General features: G+C 40.0%; 2 protein-coding genes across 2 annotated transcripts in view; one reads left to right on the top strand and one right to left on the bottom strand.

Moving 5' to 3' along the window:
* fgf2 (fibroblast growth factor 2) overlaps positions 1 to 2,677 on the top strand; it is a 48,770-nt gene extending 46,093 nt beyond the window's left edge. Inside the window, exon 3 of the mRNA XM_033016401.1 lies at positions 1,387 to 2,677. Coding sequence (XP_032872292.1) covers positions 1,387 to 1,575 — 189 coding nt within the window. The 3' untranslated portion in view covers positions 1,576 to 2,677. The remainder of the gene's footprint in view (positions 1 to 1,386) is intronic.
* Positions 2,603 to 21,163, bottom strand: part of nudt6 (nudix hydrolase 6) — a 54,577-nt gene continuing 36,016 nt past the window's right edge. Inside the window, exons 4-5 of the mRNA XM_033016342.1 lie at positions 7,663 to 7,717; positions 2,603 to 4,254 (exon numbers count right to left, since the gene is read on the bottom strand). Of these exons, the coding sequence (XP_032872233.1) occupies positions 3,884 to 4,254; positions 7,663 to 7,717 (426 nt within the window). The 3' untranslated portion in view covers positions 2,603 to 3,883. The remainder of the gene's footprint in view (positions 4,255 to 7,662; positions 7,718 to 21,163) is intronic.

Genomic DNA, 21,163 nt, shown 5'->3' with positions numbered 1-21,163 from the left:
TTTTCCTTTTTTCTTTTTCTTTTTGTCTTTTTATCTTTATGTTTTTTTTTACATTTATAAGTTTCCTTTTAAAGATTTAACTATACTTACATAGAGACCGGGAGATCTATATTCAATGTGTATTTTGACACTGGACTCATTTTAGGTTATACCTATCATTAATGTAATCCTGATCCCTATGTATCAATACCATTATTATGTTTATCATTATTCTTTTTGCTCTGTTTTTTATGTTTTATTTTTGTTTAGTTTTCCCCCCAAAAAACTAAAATAAAACATAAAAAACAGAGCAAAAATAATAATGATAAACATAACAATGGTATTGATACATAGGGATCAGGATTTTTTTTTCCCAAAAAAAACAATACATTTTTAAAAGAAAAGAAAGAATGACCAAATAAAAACTCTAGAGTGTAGTCACTGTTGTAATACAAGGTTTGTGGCAGTCAATTTACATTTAACAAGCTATTACAAACACGCCAATGTGGTAATGACCAATGAATGTGCTTCAGTGATGTTGAGGGTTAAATGTTGATCAGACACTGGGATACCCTCCTGCTCTTGTGAAAGATGCCAGGGCACTCTTTTGTTACATTTGAGGGGGCAGATGGGGTTTCATTTAATGTCTTATCTGAAAGATGACCTTACCACCAATACAGCAATTCCTCATCATGAGATATTGAAAGATCAGCCTAGATGTTTATATTTGAACCTCTGAAGTACGATGTGACCCTGGCATCCCTCAACTTGGGAAGGTGTGACGAGCTGAGTTACAGTTAGTACAGTGAAGGATGATGTTTGCCAATTGTACCTTTCAAGTTTGACTGTCACTTCTCCCTGCAACTGCAATTTAATATGTCTAAAATAAAACATTGCCCATTTGGCCTCCAATCAAATGTAAGGTACTGTTTGTAAAAAAAAAAAAGGACAATGGTAATCTCAGTCAGTGATTTCCTGAAATAATGATTGTTTAATGAACCGGTAACAATGACATTCTTGCACTGTTTTCCCATAACAGAAGACTGCCATAATTTTTAAACTTTTATAAATGTATGCCAAGTAATACTAACACAAGTTGCAAAATGTGAGATCTCTTGAAAGCATCCAGAGAACCTGCCTCCACCGCCCTCTGAGGCAGAGAATTCCACAGACTCACCACTCTCTGTGAGAAAAAGTGTTTCCTCGTCTCCGTTCTAAATGGCTTGCTCCTTATTCTTAAACTGTGGCCCCTGGTTCTGGACTCCCCCAACATCTGGTGAAGAAGAATCCCTGACATAAAATACCAGTTTTGTGTTTCTCTCTCCACTGATGCTGCTTGACCTGCAGGTACACCTATCTACCTTGCCTTTCTGGGAAATTAACTGCAATTTTTATTTGTTGTTTCAGAAATTGCCAACCGACGAATGCTTCTTTCATGAACGATTGGAGCCAAATAACTACAACACCTATCGCTCAAAGAAATATGAAAATTGGTATGTTGCTCTCAAAAGGACTGGACAGTACAAACTCGGACCAAGAACTGGACCAGGACAGAAGGCGATTCTGTTTCTGCCAATGTCTGCAAAGTATTCATAATCCAATCCCAGCTTTTTCTTTTTAATTTAAAGAGTGATGATTTAACTTTTGATATGACTGTTTTATTGCTGTGAAAGGTATAAATGTATACAGTAAAGTGTCACCATGGTCTTGTGTTGTTTGGGTAGTCTTACAAACTGCAGTATATGAACTGTGCACTATCAAGCTACATAAAATGTGATTTTAATAAAGCATCAACACATCCTTGGTTCTTTAAATGGTACAGTCATAAACACTAATTTAATAATGTTCTTTGTATAACCCAATATATTGGTTTATGTAATAATTGTTAAAATGTAACAGCTGTATAATTTGATTTAAAGAAGCAGTCGATGCAGAGTATTTGGGAGAATGGATACATACACTAATGTGTGGCCACTGGTCAAATGTTGTTTGATTGGCTTAAATTATTTGATTGCAAGCATGAAAAGAATTCAGAATTTTGTTTTCATATCCAGATACTTCTGTACTGCCAGATTAAAATATTTTTGGTTTTTATATAAACGGTAATAATTAATTGGTTCGTTGCTCCATGTGATATTCATGACATTCTAAATATGTAACCTTCTGCATGTACCATCAATCCCCATCAAAAGGTGTGGGGAAAGTGCTCCTTGTTCAGTTAGGAATGCAATTTTACTTCCATACAGTTCTGCATGTTTAGAAAATTATAGATCAAAGTAACCACAAATGTAGATTGTATAATAGAGATTTTTATAAATTTAGTTTGCTCCTTAGTTCTTCATGGCTATGGCCGTAATCATCTGGAAAAGCTATCTTATAAATATTTGCTAAAACCCCACATGTTTTTATTTTTTAAAAGGAACCCTTTCGTATTACATGCTTTTTCTGATACATTGAATATACACCATTTTATATTGTGAAATGTTACAGTGAAGGGATTTGTATATCTAACATGTTCAGGACTATGTGAGACTATACTGAGTCTCAACTAAATATTGTTCAACTAAATATAAAACTTCATCCTCACAAAAATAGTTTCTTTAAATGAATGGAGTCCAAATTCATTTGGTACTGGTTTATTAGTGGGAGGTGGACCAAGATACAGTGACCAACATTTTTCCATGCTAACCAGACAAATCATATCATATACTTGAGTACATCAGGTAGCACAAATAAACAATCCAGAATATAGTGTAACAATACAGGGAAGGTGCAGATTAAAAGTTCAAGGGCCAAAAACTATCTCTTTCTTACTTCCACCTTGCACTCCCCTCCCCCACATTGATCAATATACCAGATGATAATTATAGGGAGATTATGAAGAACATGATAACATTTGTCCTTGCTTTCTCTTTTGTTTCAATTTGGACATTCTTCATCCTTCCTAATGTTAACTGAAGATAGTTTGTAAAATATTGTTAACTACTATTTTTAAATTTGATTCTGTGCATGTTTCTATTGTTATTGGTCCCAGCACACATTTTGTATTCTGTTGTCACTGTTTTCATACCTAGCTGATCTTATGAAAATTAGCTGACGTGACGTTTTAAAAGTCTTGTTCACTAATCCACCTGTGGTTGCTGAACCATATTAATTCCCAGACGTCATCTTGAATTTAAACTCTCAGCTAACTTTTCAGATTCCCCCAAGACTATACACTTTCCATCTTTGGAACATGTTCCAGGTGCGCAATTCTCAGATCTCCTTATTCTGCCACTTTGGGCCTCTTGTAGTCCCACATTCTCCTGTCCCAACATTGCAATCCTTTCACTGAGTAGAGGTGGCGGTCTACATCAGCTGAAATGGGAAGGAATAAAGACACATGGTGAAATATTAGGCCGGGGTGAAGATTAACTGAGATATTTTTGATCAAGATTGATACTTCCTTAGAGACCGCTGGTTATAAACTGGTGATATAAATTCAATGTGTTACAATTATAGCTAAACATTCTGTCAGCAATCTCCTATTTGGCCAATTTGCCAATTACAAAAGAATGTAAATGTGCTATAAGTTCATGTTTAATATGAAGGAAAAGGGGAAATCACAGTAATATCATGTTCAGTTATGAGGCATTTTAGGATGCTCATTTGTAACTTAAAATTAAAGATGTTCAATTATGAGACTTAGGAATTTATTGTTATTTTCAGAATTGCTGAGCTGCAATGAGATGTGAGTATATCTTAAAAGCATTGCAAAATTCTGCACATTGGGGAGAGTAGCATCTTACCCAATTTAAATCTCATCAGTGATGTACTTCTGTCAGTATTGATTTGAACAAATAGAATACGGCATTTCTAGTAGATGCCGTTTTATTCAGAGCCCGTGTGATATAAAATTCTTAAATTACTCCGGTAATGCTTTGTAATAAAGTTTGTAGGGGCGACCAGTATAAATGGCTGAAAACTCTGTCATTTTTAAATCAATCTTGTCAAAGCCTTCCCTGTATCCATATAACAATAGCTTGGCTATCCTGCTGGTTATAGGTGTTGCACATTCTGTCCTAGTCAGCTCCACAAGGTCCATCCATTCACACTGTATACATTCTTCTTGGGAAAAATTGATGTCAAACGAGAGAGCTTTCAAACGACAAATAGCGTACATATCAGATTTCCCAAAAGCCCCTGGATGGTTATGTTGTTGCCTGATGCTTAGAAGTGATTTAAATGTGGATCTTATCCCAGTCTCTTCGAAGACTTCTCGTACTGCTGTTTCACCTAGAATCAACACCCAGATTTAATTGCAAACGTTGTGAAAAATGTCAAGTGAAAAATAAATACGCTTGCTTAAAATGTTTAAGGATTAATTACAGGAACACTAAACATTGATATCAATAGTTTCGGTGTGAATGGGATATTTTTCAAAGGAGCGGGGTTGGTCAAAAATCTAATGACCCACTTCAAATTACATTGAGTTTTGTCCAACAAATCGTGTCTGTGATCTAGTTAAACAGTGCACCTTTATGTCACGTGTGCAGTTAAAGGTGGATTGTTCTACCAGATCCAGACATGCAATTTGTTGGATTTTGACAGAAATTAAGTGTAATTTTCATGAAATCCAGAACCTTCATTGCACTTAAGAAATGATGCATGGTGATTTATTCCCTGAGTAGAAAAACATTACAGCTGTTATTTGACGCCAAGGTGAGAGGGGCAAATTTAAAGGCGAAGTGTGGGATTATTTTTTAAAGTGGGTGGTGACTACCTTGTGCTGCCAGGGGTGGTGGTTGAGGCAGATGCGGTAGAAGCATTTAAGAAGCTTTTGGATAGGCATATCAATATGCCAGGAAAGGAGAGATCTGTGCAGGTAGATAAGGGATGGTCTTGGTATCATGTTCGGCAAACATCGCGGGCCAAAGGGCTTGTTCTTGTGCTGTATTATTCAATGTTCTACCATAGAAAACAATGTATACTATATAGTAGTATCAATTATTGGAATTTAAGAATATTGAAACCAGATCATTAATGCATCCCTTGAACTGATTTTTATCCAGATGAACCAATTCTTTCTACATTATTCTGAAATGCTTACCATGTACCATGTTTGAAATACATTAGTGACTTAATTAAGCACTGCTTGGCTATTTTTCATTTTAGGAAAGGACTGGTTTAACTTTTGTGTAAAAATCAACAATTGTTTATTATGCATTTAGATGTTATAAGATTGTTTTTGTTACTGCTTACCTATTTGGGCAATACTCAAGGTTGTTAGTAGCTGTTTCATAAATCAGAAGGTTGCACAAAGTTGCAAGCGATCATTCTTAAGCCAAATTGGGATTGTAAATTGGGAATAAGAGGATGGCTGAGGAACAGATTACACACAGTGAAGCATTTGTCAATGACAGTGACACCAGAGGTATGTGGTCCATAGGATTCTGTTGCTCATTTTATACAATGTGCCATTTTCTGAAACACTATGTCCCATATTAATATTTTTAGTAAGACAATAGTCTAGTTAAACAAAAAAACTAATTCTGTCTAAACGTATTAATTAGAAAATTGAAGATTACTTAGGTGGACAGAAAGATTAAGTGTACATTTACTGAGCTGCTAGCTTTAAAAGGCAGGGTAAGAGTTAGTTAGGAACATGCTTTTCCATATTATTTAAATACTTACTGAAAATTTGTTTATACATTGCAAATAAAACAAGCAAATATATAAACAGTGAAAGGTGCGTATTATCAATTAATTTGATTCTGTCCATCTCATTTAAAAGTAGTTTAGGATTTTTTTCCTAATTTAATGCATCTGAAATACACCAGTGGCAATTCTGAAATTCTTGAAGTGCAATGCATTTTTGTTAATGACCAACTCAACACTTAGCCTGATGTTAATGCCTTGAGAAATAAAATACATTTTTACATAGAATTTCATGTGTAAGCCTTGAACTTGATTGTTTGGTACAATGTAGTAACAAGTGAGCAGAAAGAGTTGAGTGAAACTCCAGTAAGAGCTGCTAAAGGGCCTGTCCCACTTATGCGAGTTTATCGGCGACTGCCAGCACCCGTCATAGGTCGCCGAAAATGTTCAACATGTTGAAAATTCAGCGGCGACCAGAAAGACGCTACGACTCTTTGGGTGACAAGGAGACTACTCACGACCATACAGGCAACATCCTGGCGACATGTCGAGGGGTGAAACCTGTATGGTCGTGAGTAGTCGCCCAAAGAGTCGTACCTTGTTCTGGTCGCCGCTGGATATTCAACATGTTGAAAATCTTCGGCGACCTGTTATGACCTATGACGGGTGCCGGCAGTCGCCGAAAAAGTCATGTAAGTGGGACAGGCCCTTAACTCTGCTGAACAATACCAATCTGTACCATAACAATACCATTAACACTATCAATACCAAATCCCATGCCAATGTGAATATTTATTTTAGTATACAGAAATCAAGTTATAAAACCGATTTTGCTTGATTATACAGCATACACACTGACTTTTAATGGAAATAAAGAAAATGCTTGATTTACACAAGGTCAGGTAGTATGTGGAAAAAGGAACAGAGACAATGTTTCTGTTTGATAACCGATCATGAAATTGAAATGTTAATCGTTTTTCTCTCCACGGATGTTACCTGACCCAAGTATTTCCAGCATTTTGTGTTTTCATTTTTCATCTGTAGTTTTTACTTTTTGATTACACACTGATGTTGGCACAAATTATTTACATTGTCTGACAGCGGAAAAAGAACAGCTGAAATAATTTGTGTTAATGTGAACAAACTTCAGAATTCTCGACCTGAAACGTCACCTACTCCTTTTCTCCATAGATGCTGCCTGACCCGCTGAGTTTCTCCAGCATTTTTTGTCTACTTCAGAATTATTCAAAGCATTTCTCTTGCAACAATATACTGAGAAAGGACACAACCATATGTTCCAATAGTAATTGAGAAAAATGATTATGATCTATTTTACATGAATTCTCTGAGAATTTACTGAATAACTTTAATTTCTGGTAGAATGAATGTAACAATTGTACCTTCAAATCCACCTGGAAATGGAGAGGAGTAGCAATAAGCAAATATAGATGCTTTTTATCAATCATTCTATCATAAAATGGCCACATTTTCCAATTTTGTGGCGGGGATTAGCCTTTCAAAATAGAAGACCACCTTGTTAAGACAATTAAATGGTGGTTGTAAACTGACATTTAAATTAGTAAGACTTTTTCTATTGGAGTGTTAAGCTGCTGTTGCGACTCGGAGATGTACACTTTAGGGTTCCTCCAAAAACTGGTTGCCTTTAACAAACATGCCTTGGTGAATGTAACCAAATCCAGATTTCAGTTTCAAAAAGTCTTAATACTTCAGCAATGTCCTGACTTTTTTCATTTTTATTGAATATGCTGTTTTTAGTAAATCAAATATTCTTTCTGAAACAGTTGTAAAACCACATCTGTCTATTTTTGTATTGGGGAAATAAATTTTGATTCTGAATCAAAATTCAACAGCCAAAGGCAAAGTAAATGCCAAAGGAATATAAAACAGATCATCAGAATGTAAACAAAAGTAACTTCAAGGTTAATTAATTCCTTCCCCTTATTTAAAGGTCAGGAGGCAGTAGAATGATATTCTTGTTGTTAGCTTAATGCATGATTCATAGCTGTTTTATTTATATGCACTTACCAATATCTTCACCCGGATCTGAGAGGCCTCCTGGAAACTTCCAAGCGTTTTTTGTCTTTAAAGAAGTACAAATGCAAGTCACTTAAACTGCAATAAATGTGACAATATTACTCGTTGCTTTTTAAAATGATGCTTAAAACACAAAATTGTATACATTGGTTTTCAGTTAAATAAAGCTGTGTCTTTACGGCGTTGATATTTTAAAAATATGTGATGTGTATCATCCTACTGATGCTCTTGGAACAAATGGAAACGGATGTCTTAAAATTACATGAAAAATGTATGTTTTTTTTTTACATATACAAACTCAATGCTGCTAGTTCTTAAAGGAGAGTAGGGAGAATGGGAAGTTGATTTTTTAAAATCAAGCTGCTATGCTTGGGAAATGTACAGGCTGCAGCAACGTTATATTCATACCAATGCATTGTTATATTAGCTATCGCTTTTAATAGTGGTCTTTTGAAATGTATCGATGTATTTGTGTTTTGTTTAATCAATGTATTTGCGTTTTGCTCAACAAATGCAAGTTTCTGTCTGTAGTACTGTACTGGTTTGGTTTAAAAAATATGTCCTCTATTCTGATCTCGTTAAATAGATTCAAATGTATTTTCTTGTCTGCAGCAAAGAAACATTAAAATATCTGTTTAAGACAACTGTCGGTTGTAAATATTTTAATACAACTGCAACAATAAAAACATTACAATAATTAATTATTTCCATGGCTGGCATCAGCCCACCATAAAATGGACGCAGTGTTTGATGAGATTACTGCTTTATAATTTTAATTACTCTATTTCACAGTGATTGGGAAGAGAAAGAAAAGCTAATTTGAACATTTTCCGTTCCAACTATCCTCCACTGGTCTAAAATGTATTTTAACCAGCGTTTTAGAAAGAAACTTGGTGCAGATCCATTCTGGGAAGAAATGCCAGTGTAGAAATGCCAGAAATGAAAGTGTATGGGGAATCTTGATGTGTTACGATCTTTGTGTTTCCTTTGGGTTCAGTCCTGTAATCATATCTTGCATGGAGCCTGCGCAAAATATGCCTTTCCTTGTTTAAAAGACTGGTGAATGTAATAGGAACCATGAATTGAGCTGGATGTCATCATTGCACTCCACCATTTTCACATTGGTATTTGATGGAGCATGTCATTTACTAAACCATGGTGGTCTAAATCCTCTGGAATAGTTTTAGTTTAATGCTAAATACAAGCAAGTTTGCAGTAAACACGCCTCAACGCAATCAAATAAAATTGCTAACTTTTGACATCAATTTCATTCTTTAAACATACCATTGAATGGCAAAATATCAAACTATCTTGCTGACGACTCCCTTTGGCCACTTTTCACTTGGTCAAAACACAGCACTTCAAATCCTCAAGCTCATTTTTTCCCAACATTGCTAACAATTGTCGGTTTGGACAGAGAACTTATTTTAGAACATTGACCACCCACAGTTAAAGTAGCAGCTCTAAGAGACAATAGTGTCCTGATCACTATGGGAAGTAATGTGGTAAGAGGGGACGTAAAATAATATACAGTTTAAATCCGATATAACATTTCCTACTTGTTAATTCCCAAAGTAACTTTTAAGTTTAAATTCCTGATGGAAATCGTGTTGTCAACTAATTTGGCGCGCGTATTGCAAAGTATTGCAATATTGCTAATTAATCACTGGCGTTATATTCAATTTATGTTATGTGAACACGCTTTGTAGCAGAACTATCTGCATCTTCTCAATGTTAATAATGGAAGGGCAATATATGCTAGTATTGACAGCAATGAATATATATATTAACATAGAAACAAAGAAAATAGGTGCAGGAGGAGGCCATTTGGCCCTTTGAGCCTGCATCGCTATTCATTGTGATCGTGGCTGATCATCCATAATCAGTAACCCGGAGGATGAGGGGAGATCTTATAGAGGTTTTTCAAAATCATGAGAGGAATAGATCGGGTAGATGCACAGAGTCTTTTACCCAGAGTAGGGGAATCGAGGACCAGAGGACATAGGTTCAATGTGAAGGGGAAAAGAATTAATAGGAATCCGAGGGGTAACTTTTTCACACAGTGGGTGTATGGAACAATTGCCAGAGGAGGTAGTTGAGGCTGGGACTATCCCATCGTTTAAGAAACAGTTGGACCAGTACATGGATAGGAGAGGTTTGGAAGGATATGGACCAAGTGCAGACAAGTGGGACTAGGGTATCTGGGACATTGTTGGCCGGTGTGGGCAAGTTGGGCCGAAGGGCCTGTTTTCACAATGTATCACTCTGTGACTCTATGAAAAGGTAGTGGAGGCCAATTCACTGGATGTTTTCGAGTTAGATTTTGTACTTAGGGCTAAAGGAATCAAGAGATATGGGGGAAAAAGCAGGAACGGGGCACTGATTTTAGGTGATCAGCCATTATATTGAATGGTGGTGCTGGCTTGAAGGGCTGAATGGCCTAGTCCACCTATTTTTCTGTTTCTATGTCCAGGTCAATGCACGGCATCATTTAATAATGTAAACTCATGAATCTAACTTCTAAGGTAGTATAGTGACTAAAATACCTTTTAAACTTAAAATCACATTCATGTAATTTTATACTTTGAACCAGTAGAGCAAGTGCTTAAAGGCAAGAACATTGCATTGCTAAATTGCACAATTTGTATCTTCTTCCCTGTTTTTAGAATGCATCGTTTTCCCTTAGATTAAATAGCACTCTGGCAAAGTCACAAGTGCAAATTGCTCCCATTTTAGCGCTCTGTTCAGTTCATGATATCAAATTAAATGCTCTCAGCTGGACTGTTACCATGCCTCATACACACAATAGCTTGTTTCAATTGCACACTATGAGTAATCACTTTAGCATAATACCATAGGATTATTCATGTTCTGGAAATGTTTCACAATTTAATTCAGAAAGACAGAGAGAAGGCAAATTGGAAAGGGGACTGCTTTTAGTACATAGCAGGGAACAAAACGTTTTGATCAAGTTTTCCACTTTAGGCTGAAGTTTTCAATGACAGGCATCAGATATATTGCGCAGTAGGTTACAATGGCGGTATTTCTGTAAGACTAAATACAGATGCAATGGGATGGGAAGTAAGCTACAATTAACGGGCCCTAGCTTCTCTGTTAATGTTGATTGATGACACTTTGTAGAGCCAGGTCCCAGAAATGGCAAGTGTAAATAGCACGGCACCCTCAATACAATACAATATTTATTCCATGTCATTTAAACCTCAGTGAGGCTCAAACGAAACTAGACAGGGGAATGTAGAAACATGGAACAGCAGGGGGTGGTTTACAAAAAAAGTCACAATGTGCTGAAGTAACTCATAGAAAATAGATGCAGGACATTCGGCCCTTCGAGCCAGCTCCGTCATTCAATATGATCACGGCTGATCATTCAGAATCAGTACCCCATTTTTGCTTTCTCCCCATATCCCTTCATTCTGTTAGCCCTAAGAGCTATATCTGTCTTTCTCTAGAATACAGCAAATATACTCAGTGGCTCAGGCAGCATCTCTGGAGAGTGTGGATATTTGACATTTAGCGTCAGGACCCTTCCTTCGGGACAGGTCCCAGGTCCCTGGTCCCTGTTGGAACCTGCGACAAGCAACCATCTCCTTATCAGGCTGGATGATCTTAATATCCATATGCCCAAGATCAACACCAATCAAAACAGTGAGACACCATATGGATGGTATTCAAATAAAGTTGCCGTTTTAGTGGTATGTTGGAGATGGAGGATAAGTAAAGATACTAGATAGAATAAAACATATTAGACATTTCTTCTGATCTAGATGCAAAGAATGTGAGAAAACTGAGGGAAGCACGGGTGAGAATTGGATAAGCTCTGACTATGATCTTTCAATCTCATTTGAATATGCATTTGGTGCCTGAGGCCTGGAGGATTTGGCACGTTGCACCTATTCAATAAAGAGATGATAAACCTGGTAACTGCAGGTCAGTCAGTTTAACGTAGAGATTAAGAAGAACTATTGGCACGGACAAAATTAATTATAGAATAATTTGATGAATATATTACGTTCAAGAGACTGTAAAATGAACTTCCAAAAGTTATTTGACAAAATAATGGATTTACCCTGAAAAATGAAAATTAAGGAATGATGGTAGAAGGATATGGGCCAAATGTGGGCCGGTGGGACTAGTGTCGATGGGGCATCTTGGTCAGCATAGGCAAGTTGGGCGAAAGGGCTGTTTCTGTGTTGTATGACAATAACTCTGGGCCATAATTGACTAGTGGTTAAGAGAATAGATGGGGGGGGGGGGGGGGGGGGGGGGGGGGGGTTCCTGACTAATGAAGAGAGTACCTATTAATTTTATTAGGACCATTGCTTATCTTGAGACATATGTGACCAGGGCAAAGGGAGTATTATTTTGAAGTGATGCAATTTATTTTAGCCTAGACTTATAATGGGAAGATACATCAACAGACAGGCGATATTGACATTCTAGTTCACAGGTACTCATTCTGTGGACTGAACCTTGTCCAGAGTGAAAAGATTTGACTTGAGAAACATCTTAATAATAATAATTAAATGAGATGCGTGTATGTATGCCTGTGGTGTAGCTACTTGTGGCCCCTCCAAAATCGTCCTTTGAATAGCAAGCCAAGCAAGACGCCCTACGCTTGATTTTACATCTGGCATCTACCATGTGAACATTCTTATTGTCTTGAAGGAGCTTACAGCAAAAGTGAAACCGTGCATCAAAACATATGCCAGATAAGGTGCAATGTTTTGGGTGTTGGGGTCAAATCTTGAAATCATGCTTATAGTGACTTATGTTACAAATAGCTGAAGATCACCCACATGTCTTGATCTGCTCTGTATCTTTAAATTTATTGCATGCATTACAAATGTAGCAAAACGTCTCACAGCTGAGTGCAAGTCCCTGAGTGCACGAATCCCTTTTAGTACGCATGTAGCAGTAATCTGTCAGATATAATTTATTCAGCAGGAGAGCTGTGTGTCGACAGGAATTTGCAATATTTAGCTTTAATTTAAAAGTACCAAGAATTAGAATTTTAACTGCTGTTGCAGCATTATGTTTAGGGGAAATAGAGAGAAAGGAGGTGATGCTACAAAGCTGTTATCTAACAAAGCAATGACAGTCCCAAAGCTCAGAAAATCAAAACTTTGACAAAATTATGAATAGAAATTGATGCTATTTACCAAGATTATTTAATCTTTGTATTTGTTGAAGATTCTAAGTCCCTTAATTATGTTCCAATGGGTTCCAATGCAGCAGGTGTACAGTGTGTACAAATCTTAGTCCCCTGGTCGTCTCCCCAGGTGGACATATATTCTAAACAGCACAATTACAATGAACACCATTCTGAAATCACAATTTGCATTCCACAATCTACACGGTTTAGGCTCACTTCACAATGTGGAGCTCAAATTAATTTTTATTACAAAGGATCCACAGCAATGTGTTATTACACACACCTTTGCATTCATATAGTTTTGCAAAATTAAGTGTAACATACGAACAAATCATAGCTTTTTTTATACAGTGGTTCTTCTCTGCTCATTTGAGCAGAGTGATTGTGTTCCACATATGGTCCAATTTAATGTATTGTATTAATTGTTCATGATTTGTTGTTCCTCTACAATGGAGAAACCAAATGCAGACTGGGTGACCATTTTCCCGAGTACCATCATCAGTCAGACAGTAAGGAGTCTTCAGGACTGAGTATCAGTCACTCATTTTAGGGTACTTGCTTTCTCAGTTTCTATGTGTTGTAGGTTGTCATCTGTAATCATCCAACATTTGTCTCCACATTGGCACTACCTGATCTGCTCTCTCTCTTTCTCTCTTCCCTCATTAACCCAACAGCATCTACGGAATTCATTGCCACAGAAGGCTGGGGAGGCCAAGTCAATGGATATTTTTATGGCAGAGATTGATACATTTTTAATTTGTATAGGGGTTGTGGGGAGAAGGCAGGAGAATAGGGTTGAGCCGTAACTGAATATCGGAGTAGACTTAATGGCTGAATGGTCTAATTCTGCTCCTAGAACATGAACTCTAAAAACACATGCCACTGTGGCGCATTGGGCAGAGCTGCTGCCTCATAGCGCTTGAGTTCAATCCTGACCTTGGCCGGTTGCTGTCTGTGCGTAGTTTGCACATCCTCCCACATCCCAAAGATTTGTAGGTTAAAAGGTTAATTGGCCTATTTAACATTTTTCTCGTGTGTAGGAAGTTGTTGCAAAAATGGGTGAGCACAGAACTAGTGCGAATGGGAGTTCAATGGTCAGTGTGGATTGAAGGGCCTGTTTCTATACTATATTTTTCAATTACATTGTTATCATAAGATCATAAAACTTTGAAGCAGAATTAAGCCATTTGGCCTATCGAATCTGCTCCGTCATTCAATCATGGCTGATTTCCCCTCTCAACCCCATTCTGTCTTCTCCTTGTAACCTTTGACATCCTTACCAATCAAGAACCTATCAATCTCCGTTTTAAAAATACACAATGACTTGGCCACATCCATATAGTGAACCCAGAACATTTGTAAAATTAACTTCTGCTGTTTTATAAATTCATGGTTAAAACCCATTGACACAGTTCTCCCGATGAGGCTGCTGTATGGCTGCATCATGACAGAACTAGTGCCAAGAGCATCCAGCTTCACTATGTCCCCAACATTCACCACCACCCGCATCCCAATGGCATTGCAGCCCCCGAGATTGGGCAGATTTCACATTACTCCAGCTGAATTCCATTTTGGAAATTAAGGGCTCAATGTCTCTTTTAAGAAAAGGCAGAATATTCACCGATCACCATCAACATCATAATAGCTCCTTTATGCGTAGAGGTAATCTGCAACCCTCTCTACCATTTATATTCCAATTATGTCCAGATAACATAGATAATTAGAATATTGTACATTTATGTAAATCAGCTGACATCTAGAGCATCCTCATCCTCATCTACTGCATCCGCTGCTCTAGATGTCAGCTGATTTACATCGGGGAGACTAAGCGGAGGTTGGGCGATCGTTTCGCCGAACACCTCCGCTCAGTCCGCAATAACCTACCTGAACTCCCGGTGGCTCAGCACTTCAACTCCCCCTCCCATTCCCAATCCGACCTCTCTGTCCTAGGTCTCCTCCGTTGCCAGAGTGAGCAACACCGGAAATTGGAGGAACAGCACCTCATATTCCACCTGGGTTGCTTGCGTCCGGATGGCATGAACGTTGAATTCTCCCAGTTTTGCTAGCCCTTGCTGTGTCCTCCCCTTCCTTAACCCTCGAGCTGTCTCCTCCCACCCCCCCGCCCTCGGGCTCCTCCTCCTCCCTTTTTCCTTCCTTCTCCCCCCCACCCCCCATCAGTCTGAAGAAGGGTTTCGGCCCGAAATGTCGCCTATTTCCTTCGCTCCATAGATGCTGCTGCACCCGCTGAGTTTCTCCAGCATTTTTGTGTACCTACAAGCCAGTTGATGATAGTTTCAACAGCACATGCCTCCACTTGGCAAAGCTACAAATAAGCACAAGGTGGTGCCAACTTTGTTGTTCAGCAAGTATAAAATTGTACTTGGGGGTTTCAGGATTTGTGGCTGTTTTTTGGATTGTATCCCCTGAGATAGTTAAGGGTTTTGTAAACTCACTACTAAAGTCCCGTGTGTGATTTTCAAATGGAAAGTAAACCATTTGCATAATCCTACTATAAGATTGTGTAAAACAATCTGGGATCTGACAGTATTTTCTTGTACTTGATTTACAAGTGTTTCTGCTAGAAAATGTCTGGGGGGCTCCATATCAGGCTTCTCTACTTCAGCCTCCGTGAATTGAAAATTGGATTCGTTTTAAACAAAACACACTGACCATTTTGCATAACTTTTCATAGAAAATTGCTAACAGCATCCTTAGGTCTCATTGGCAATTTGTAAATCGATATGGAGTTAGAATGGTATATTTCTCTACAAGTATGTTTTTAAGATCTTTGTCAGCTGAGTACCATGCGTTAAAGAAAAGCACAAAATGTATCTGTAAATGAAGACTGCCTGCCAAAATCTGATCATGTTTGCCAAACTGCCCGAGACTTACTGGGGCCCTGCAAAGTGAGGTTTAGAGCAACTTCACTTGACATTGAAAAAGTACATTGTTAAATCCTTATTACTTCCCGAATAGTAGGTGCCTGTTCCTGTAGGGATTTTCTTTCTGCCCCTGTGCTGGTAGCAGGAAATAATATAAGTCAGCATGCCTGTGAATACATCCTTATTAGCATATATTCCATCAGAGAACAGACAGAGGTGTATTAAGCTTCTGTTTTCACTACACGAGGGGAACCTGGAGGTTGTTAGATTGGAAAGTTACCAGTGGCAAATTATTTTCTACATTCGACTTTGGCCAAAAGGAAAGTCGACTGAAGGCCTGCACTTAATTATCTAAATGATGATGTTGACAAATTCTCAAAAGTTAGTTAAATACATTTAATTAATAAATCCATTTGATTCAAACTGCACAAAGCTCTCTGTGCTATTTTAACCAGAGGTACGGCAAGAAAATTGTTGTTCAAATTAAGTATAATTTTCTTTGTAATGAGAGTTGAACAGACAGAATTATTTGCAAGATAGTAGGGAAAACATTCTGAAAACCAAATACTAAATAGCTAAACTTTGGGTCTAAATTTTAAATGTTTTCTATTATACTGACCTGGCAAATCCCCAAAGAATCTAATATGTTTCAATAAAATTGTCTCTCATTCTTCTAAGGGACAACTTATTAACCTTTCTTTATAAGACGTCCCCTACATCTTTAGATTTATTCTGGAGAATATTTCCTGAATTGCCTCCAATGATAAAATATCTTACTTTTAATAAAGTAACCAAAACTGTACACAGTATCCTAGATGTAGTTTCGCTAGTGTGCTGTACATTTACTGCAAGTCTTTCCTAACATTGTAGTCTGTCCTCCTTGGATTACAATGTGGCATTCCATTAATCTCCCCTCTTATCCGCTGCACCTGAAAACTAGCTCTCTGTATATCCTGTATGAGGAATTTCAAATATTTTTGTGTTGCAGCTTTCTGCAGCATTTGTCCATTTGTAAAATAACATAATAACAACTAATTTTATCATTCTTCTTTGCAGACTGAATGTTTCATATTTTTAATATATACTTTATTTGCCAACTTTAACTGTTCACTTAACTTATCCATAACTCTCTGTAAACTGTTTGTATCCTCCCCTAGTTTGCCTTCCCTCCTTCGTATACAGTGCCCTCCATAATGTCCGGGACAAAGACCCATCATTTATTTATTTGCCTCTAGACTCCACAATTTGAGATTTGTAATAGAAAAAATATCATATGTGGTTAAAGTGCACATTGTTATATTTTATCTATCTATAACTAAAACTGTGTGTGTGTGTGTGTGTGTGTGTGTGTGTGTGTGTGTGAGAGAGAGAGAGAGAATCTGGTTAGTTTTCCTATTTTCTTCCAAACGCTAGGCCACAGCCTTCCCATTTTCACACATCCTAATCACATTTTCCTCCTCGACGTGATAAACATCTTCCCGGCGCATTCCAACCTATATTTTCGACGTTTTTAACGTTTTAATCATTGAAAGTTTTAAAAGTTCGGACCGAGTAACGTTGCAATGCGCCCTCCAGCGCTCCGACGGCACTTTCCAGATTTTCAAAAAACTCCGGGAGGGAGGGGCACTCCAGCGCTCCAACGACAGTTCGCAAAGCAGGACGGGCCACTCTGGCCGAGTGACATCACAATGCACTCGCAAGGCAGGGCGGGACATTCCGGGAGGGAGGGGCACTCCAGCGCCGGCGTCCCGAGGCCCGACGCCCGGTGGGGAGGGTGGTGCTGGAGTTGGAATGAGGGCCGAGCCCGGGGCTTGGGATGGGGCTGAGACTGGGGCCAAAAGAGAAGCTGCCGCTGGAATCAATGCAAGCCTTGGTCCGGGGTCAGGGACGAGCCCAGAGATGAAGTCGGGGGACATGTAAAGGCCCTGTCCCACTTTCCCGAGTTACTCACAAACTCTCCCGAGTTTTCCCCTTGATTCGAACTCGGAGAATTACGGTAATAGCCATTCGTAGGTACTCGGGGCTATTTAAAAAAATATTTTTCAACATGCTGAAAAAACGTCCCGACTTACCTGATGCCCCGAGTACCTACGGCTGGCATTACGAGCCGCTACGATACATCTACGGACTCCTATGGCCTCCTACAAGCTCGCTACCGACATTCCCCGAGTTCGAATCAAGAGGAAAACTCGGGAGCGTTTGTGAGTAACTCGGGAAAGTGGGACAGGGCCTTTAGACATTATTTCCTCTTTATGAAGCCATGCTGACTCTGTCTGATCAGATTAAGATCTTAATAGTTAATTCAAACTTTTTTTCAATAATGCACATTAGGTGTATATGCCTAGATCAACTGATTTTAGCTTCTCATCCTTTTTGAATTAGGGTATCATACCGGTAGTTTTCCAATGCTTCTTGACCCCTCCAGCATTTATGGATTTTTGAAAGATTACAACCAATTCATCCATTTCTCCAACCAATGATTTTAGGATTCTGGGAGTAGACGAAATGTTTAAGAAGGAACTGCAGATGTTGGAACATCGAGGGTAGACAAAAATGCTGGAGAAACTCAGCGGATGAGGCAGCACCTATGGAGCGAAGGAAATAGGTGACAAAAATGCTGGAGAATTCTCCAATTTCAGGTAGTCGTGGGAGAGATGGGAAGGGGAGGGGAAAGAAGGATAAAGTGGGGACTACCTAAAATTGGAGAATTCTCCAGCATTTTTGTCGCCTATTTCCTTCGCTCCATAGATGCTGCCTCACCCGCTGAGTTTCTCCAGCATTTTTGTCTACATTAGGATTCTGGGATGTACATCTTTAGGTACAAGGGACTTAATAGCCTTTATCGTTATTAGTATTCCTAATACTTATATCCTTATGACGATCTCATGCCGCCCATTCTACCTTCCCCGGGAGTTCGGCTCAGTGATCGTCACGGCCGTCTACATTCCACCGTATGCGGACACCGACGTGGCACTATCGGCCCTACACGATGTGCTATGTCGACATCAAAACAAGTACCTAGATGCGGCAATGGTGGTGGCTGGAGATTTTAATAAATCAAATCTCAAGAAGGTCATGCCAAACTTCTACCAACACATCACGCGTGCCACCAGGGGGGAGAGAACTTTGGACCACTGCTACACACCGTTCAGGAAAGGCTACAAGGCCGTTTCACTCCCTCCCCTAGGAAAATCTGACCACGCTGCCATTTTCCTGTTGCCGGAGTATAAACAGAGGATAGTTCGGGAAGCGGTAGAGACGAGGGACGTAAAGCGGTGGTCCGACCAGTCAGAGGTCATGCTGCAAGATGCACTGAGTGATGTCGACTGGAATATGTTCGAAGCTAGTTCCAGTGACGTCAGTGAGTTCGCGGAAGCAGTCACGGACTTCATCGCAACAGTAACCGACAACATCGTCCCCACGGTAAGGGTAAGCACCTTTCCGAACCAAAAACCCTGGGTAGACAGGTCTGTTCGTGTGGCCTTGAATGCTCGCCCTGCTGCCTACAACTCGGGCCTGGCATCAGGAAACATGGACGTCTACAAGGCAGAGTCGTACCGACTGCGAAGGGCGGTGAAGGACGCAAAGAGAAGGTACAGAGACAAGATGGAGTTACAGATGGAGCAGCAGGACACCAGAAGCCTGTGGCAGGGGCTACGGATTGTAACCAACTACCGGAGCACCCCTCCCTCATCCGCAAGTGCCAGCACCTCCCTAGCTGATGACCTGAACTCCCTTTACGCTCGTTTCGAGAGGGGCAACACCACCCCAGATCTGCCGACTATCGACAATACCGCCAGCGGGCTGGCTACCGAAGCTGAATGTGCACACATTCTCGCTGTCCGAGCACGACGTGAGGAGGGCTCTGACACGGGTGAACACGAGAAAAGCTGCAGGCCCCGATGGCATCTCGGGGCGAGTACTCAAGTCCTGTGCTACGCAGCTAGCTCCAGTGCTCACTACATTATTCAACCTCTCCCTGGACAAGTCCGTGGTCCCTGCCTGCTTCAAAAAATCCATCATTGTACCGGTACCAAAAAATGCCTCCCCAGCCTGTCTGAATGACTACCGTCCGGTGGCCCTTACCTCGGTAGTCATGAAATGCTTTGAGAGGCTGGTGAAGAAACACATCTGCGCCTTCCTCGCTCGGAACATGGACCCGTTGCAGTTCGCATACCGTCCGAACAGATCCACGGACGATGCGGTCTCCCAGGTCTTGCACACCGCTCTCTCCCATCTGGACAGCCAGAAGGGGGGCTACGTGAGGATGCTGTTCATAGACTACAGTTCAGCCTTCAACACGATAGTCCCCACCAGACTGGCCGGGAAGCTAATGGAATTGGGGCTCAACACCTCCCTGTGTGCCTGGGTCCTGGACTTTCTCACCGCCATGCCCCAGGTAGTCAAGATGGGAGGGAATACATCGAAGTCCCTCACCCTGAGCACAGGATCGCCCCAGGGTTGCGTCCTCAGCCCCCTATTGTACTCCCTGTACACACATGACTGTGTGGCTAGGTTCAGCTCCAACTCAATAATTAAGTTTGCTGATGACACTGTGGTGGTGGGCCTGATCTCAGACGACGAGAGGGCCTACCGGGAGGAGGTGGCTGGTCTAGCACTCTGGTGCCAGGATAACAGCCTCCTCTTGAACATCAAAAAAACGAAGGAGCTGATCATGGACTTTAGGAGGGCACATCATCCGAGGACGTACACTCCATTGAGGATAAATGGGGATCCTGTGGATAGGGTGAACTGTTATAAATATCTGGGAGTCCACATCTCCGAGGATATGACATGGGCATCACACGCCTCAGCACTCGTGAGTAAGGCAAGGCAGCGCCTTTACCACCTCAGGCAATTGAGGAAATTCAGAGTGTCTCCGAGGATCCTCCAGTGCTTCTACGCAGCGGCGGTGGAAAGCATCTTGTCCGGGAACATTACCATCTGGTTTGGGAATTGCTCTGCCAAGGACAAGAAGGCTCTGCAGAGAGTAGTGCGTTCGGCCGAACGTACTATGGGAACTTCACTTGCCCCCCTGCAGGAACTATACATCAGGAGGTGCATCTCCAGAGCCAACAATATCATGAGAGACCCCTTCCACCCCTGCAACGGACTGTTCCAGTTGCTACGGTCAGGCAAACGCCTCCGTTGCCATACGGTGAGAACGGAGAGGTTGAGAAGGAGTTTCTTCCCAGAGGCCATTCGGACTGTAAACGCCTATCTCACCAGGGACTAACTCTACTGAACGTTTTTCCTTCCATTATTTATTATGTAAAAGAGTATGTGTGTTATGATTGTGTTTATAGTTTGTTTGGTTGTTTGTCTTTTGCACAAAAGTCCGCGAGCATTGCCACTTTCATTTCACTGCACATCTCGTATGTGTATGTGACAAATAAACTTGACTTGACTTGACTTGACTTAGGTAATGATATTTGAT

This window comes from Amblyraja radiata, chromosome 1 (assembly GCF_010909765.2).
Source record: "Amblyraja radiata isolate CabotCenter1 chromosome 1, sAmbRad1.1.pri, whole genome shotgun sequence".
NCBI classification, from domain to species: domain Eukaryota; kingdom Metazoa; phylum Chordata; class Chondrichthyes; order Rajiformes; family Rajidae; genus Amblyraja; species Amblyraja radiata.
The sequence above is the reverse complement of the archived record's forward strand: the minus strand, read 5'-3'. Positions and strand labels throughout refer to the sequence as shown.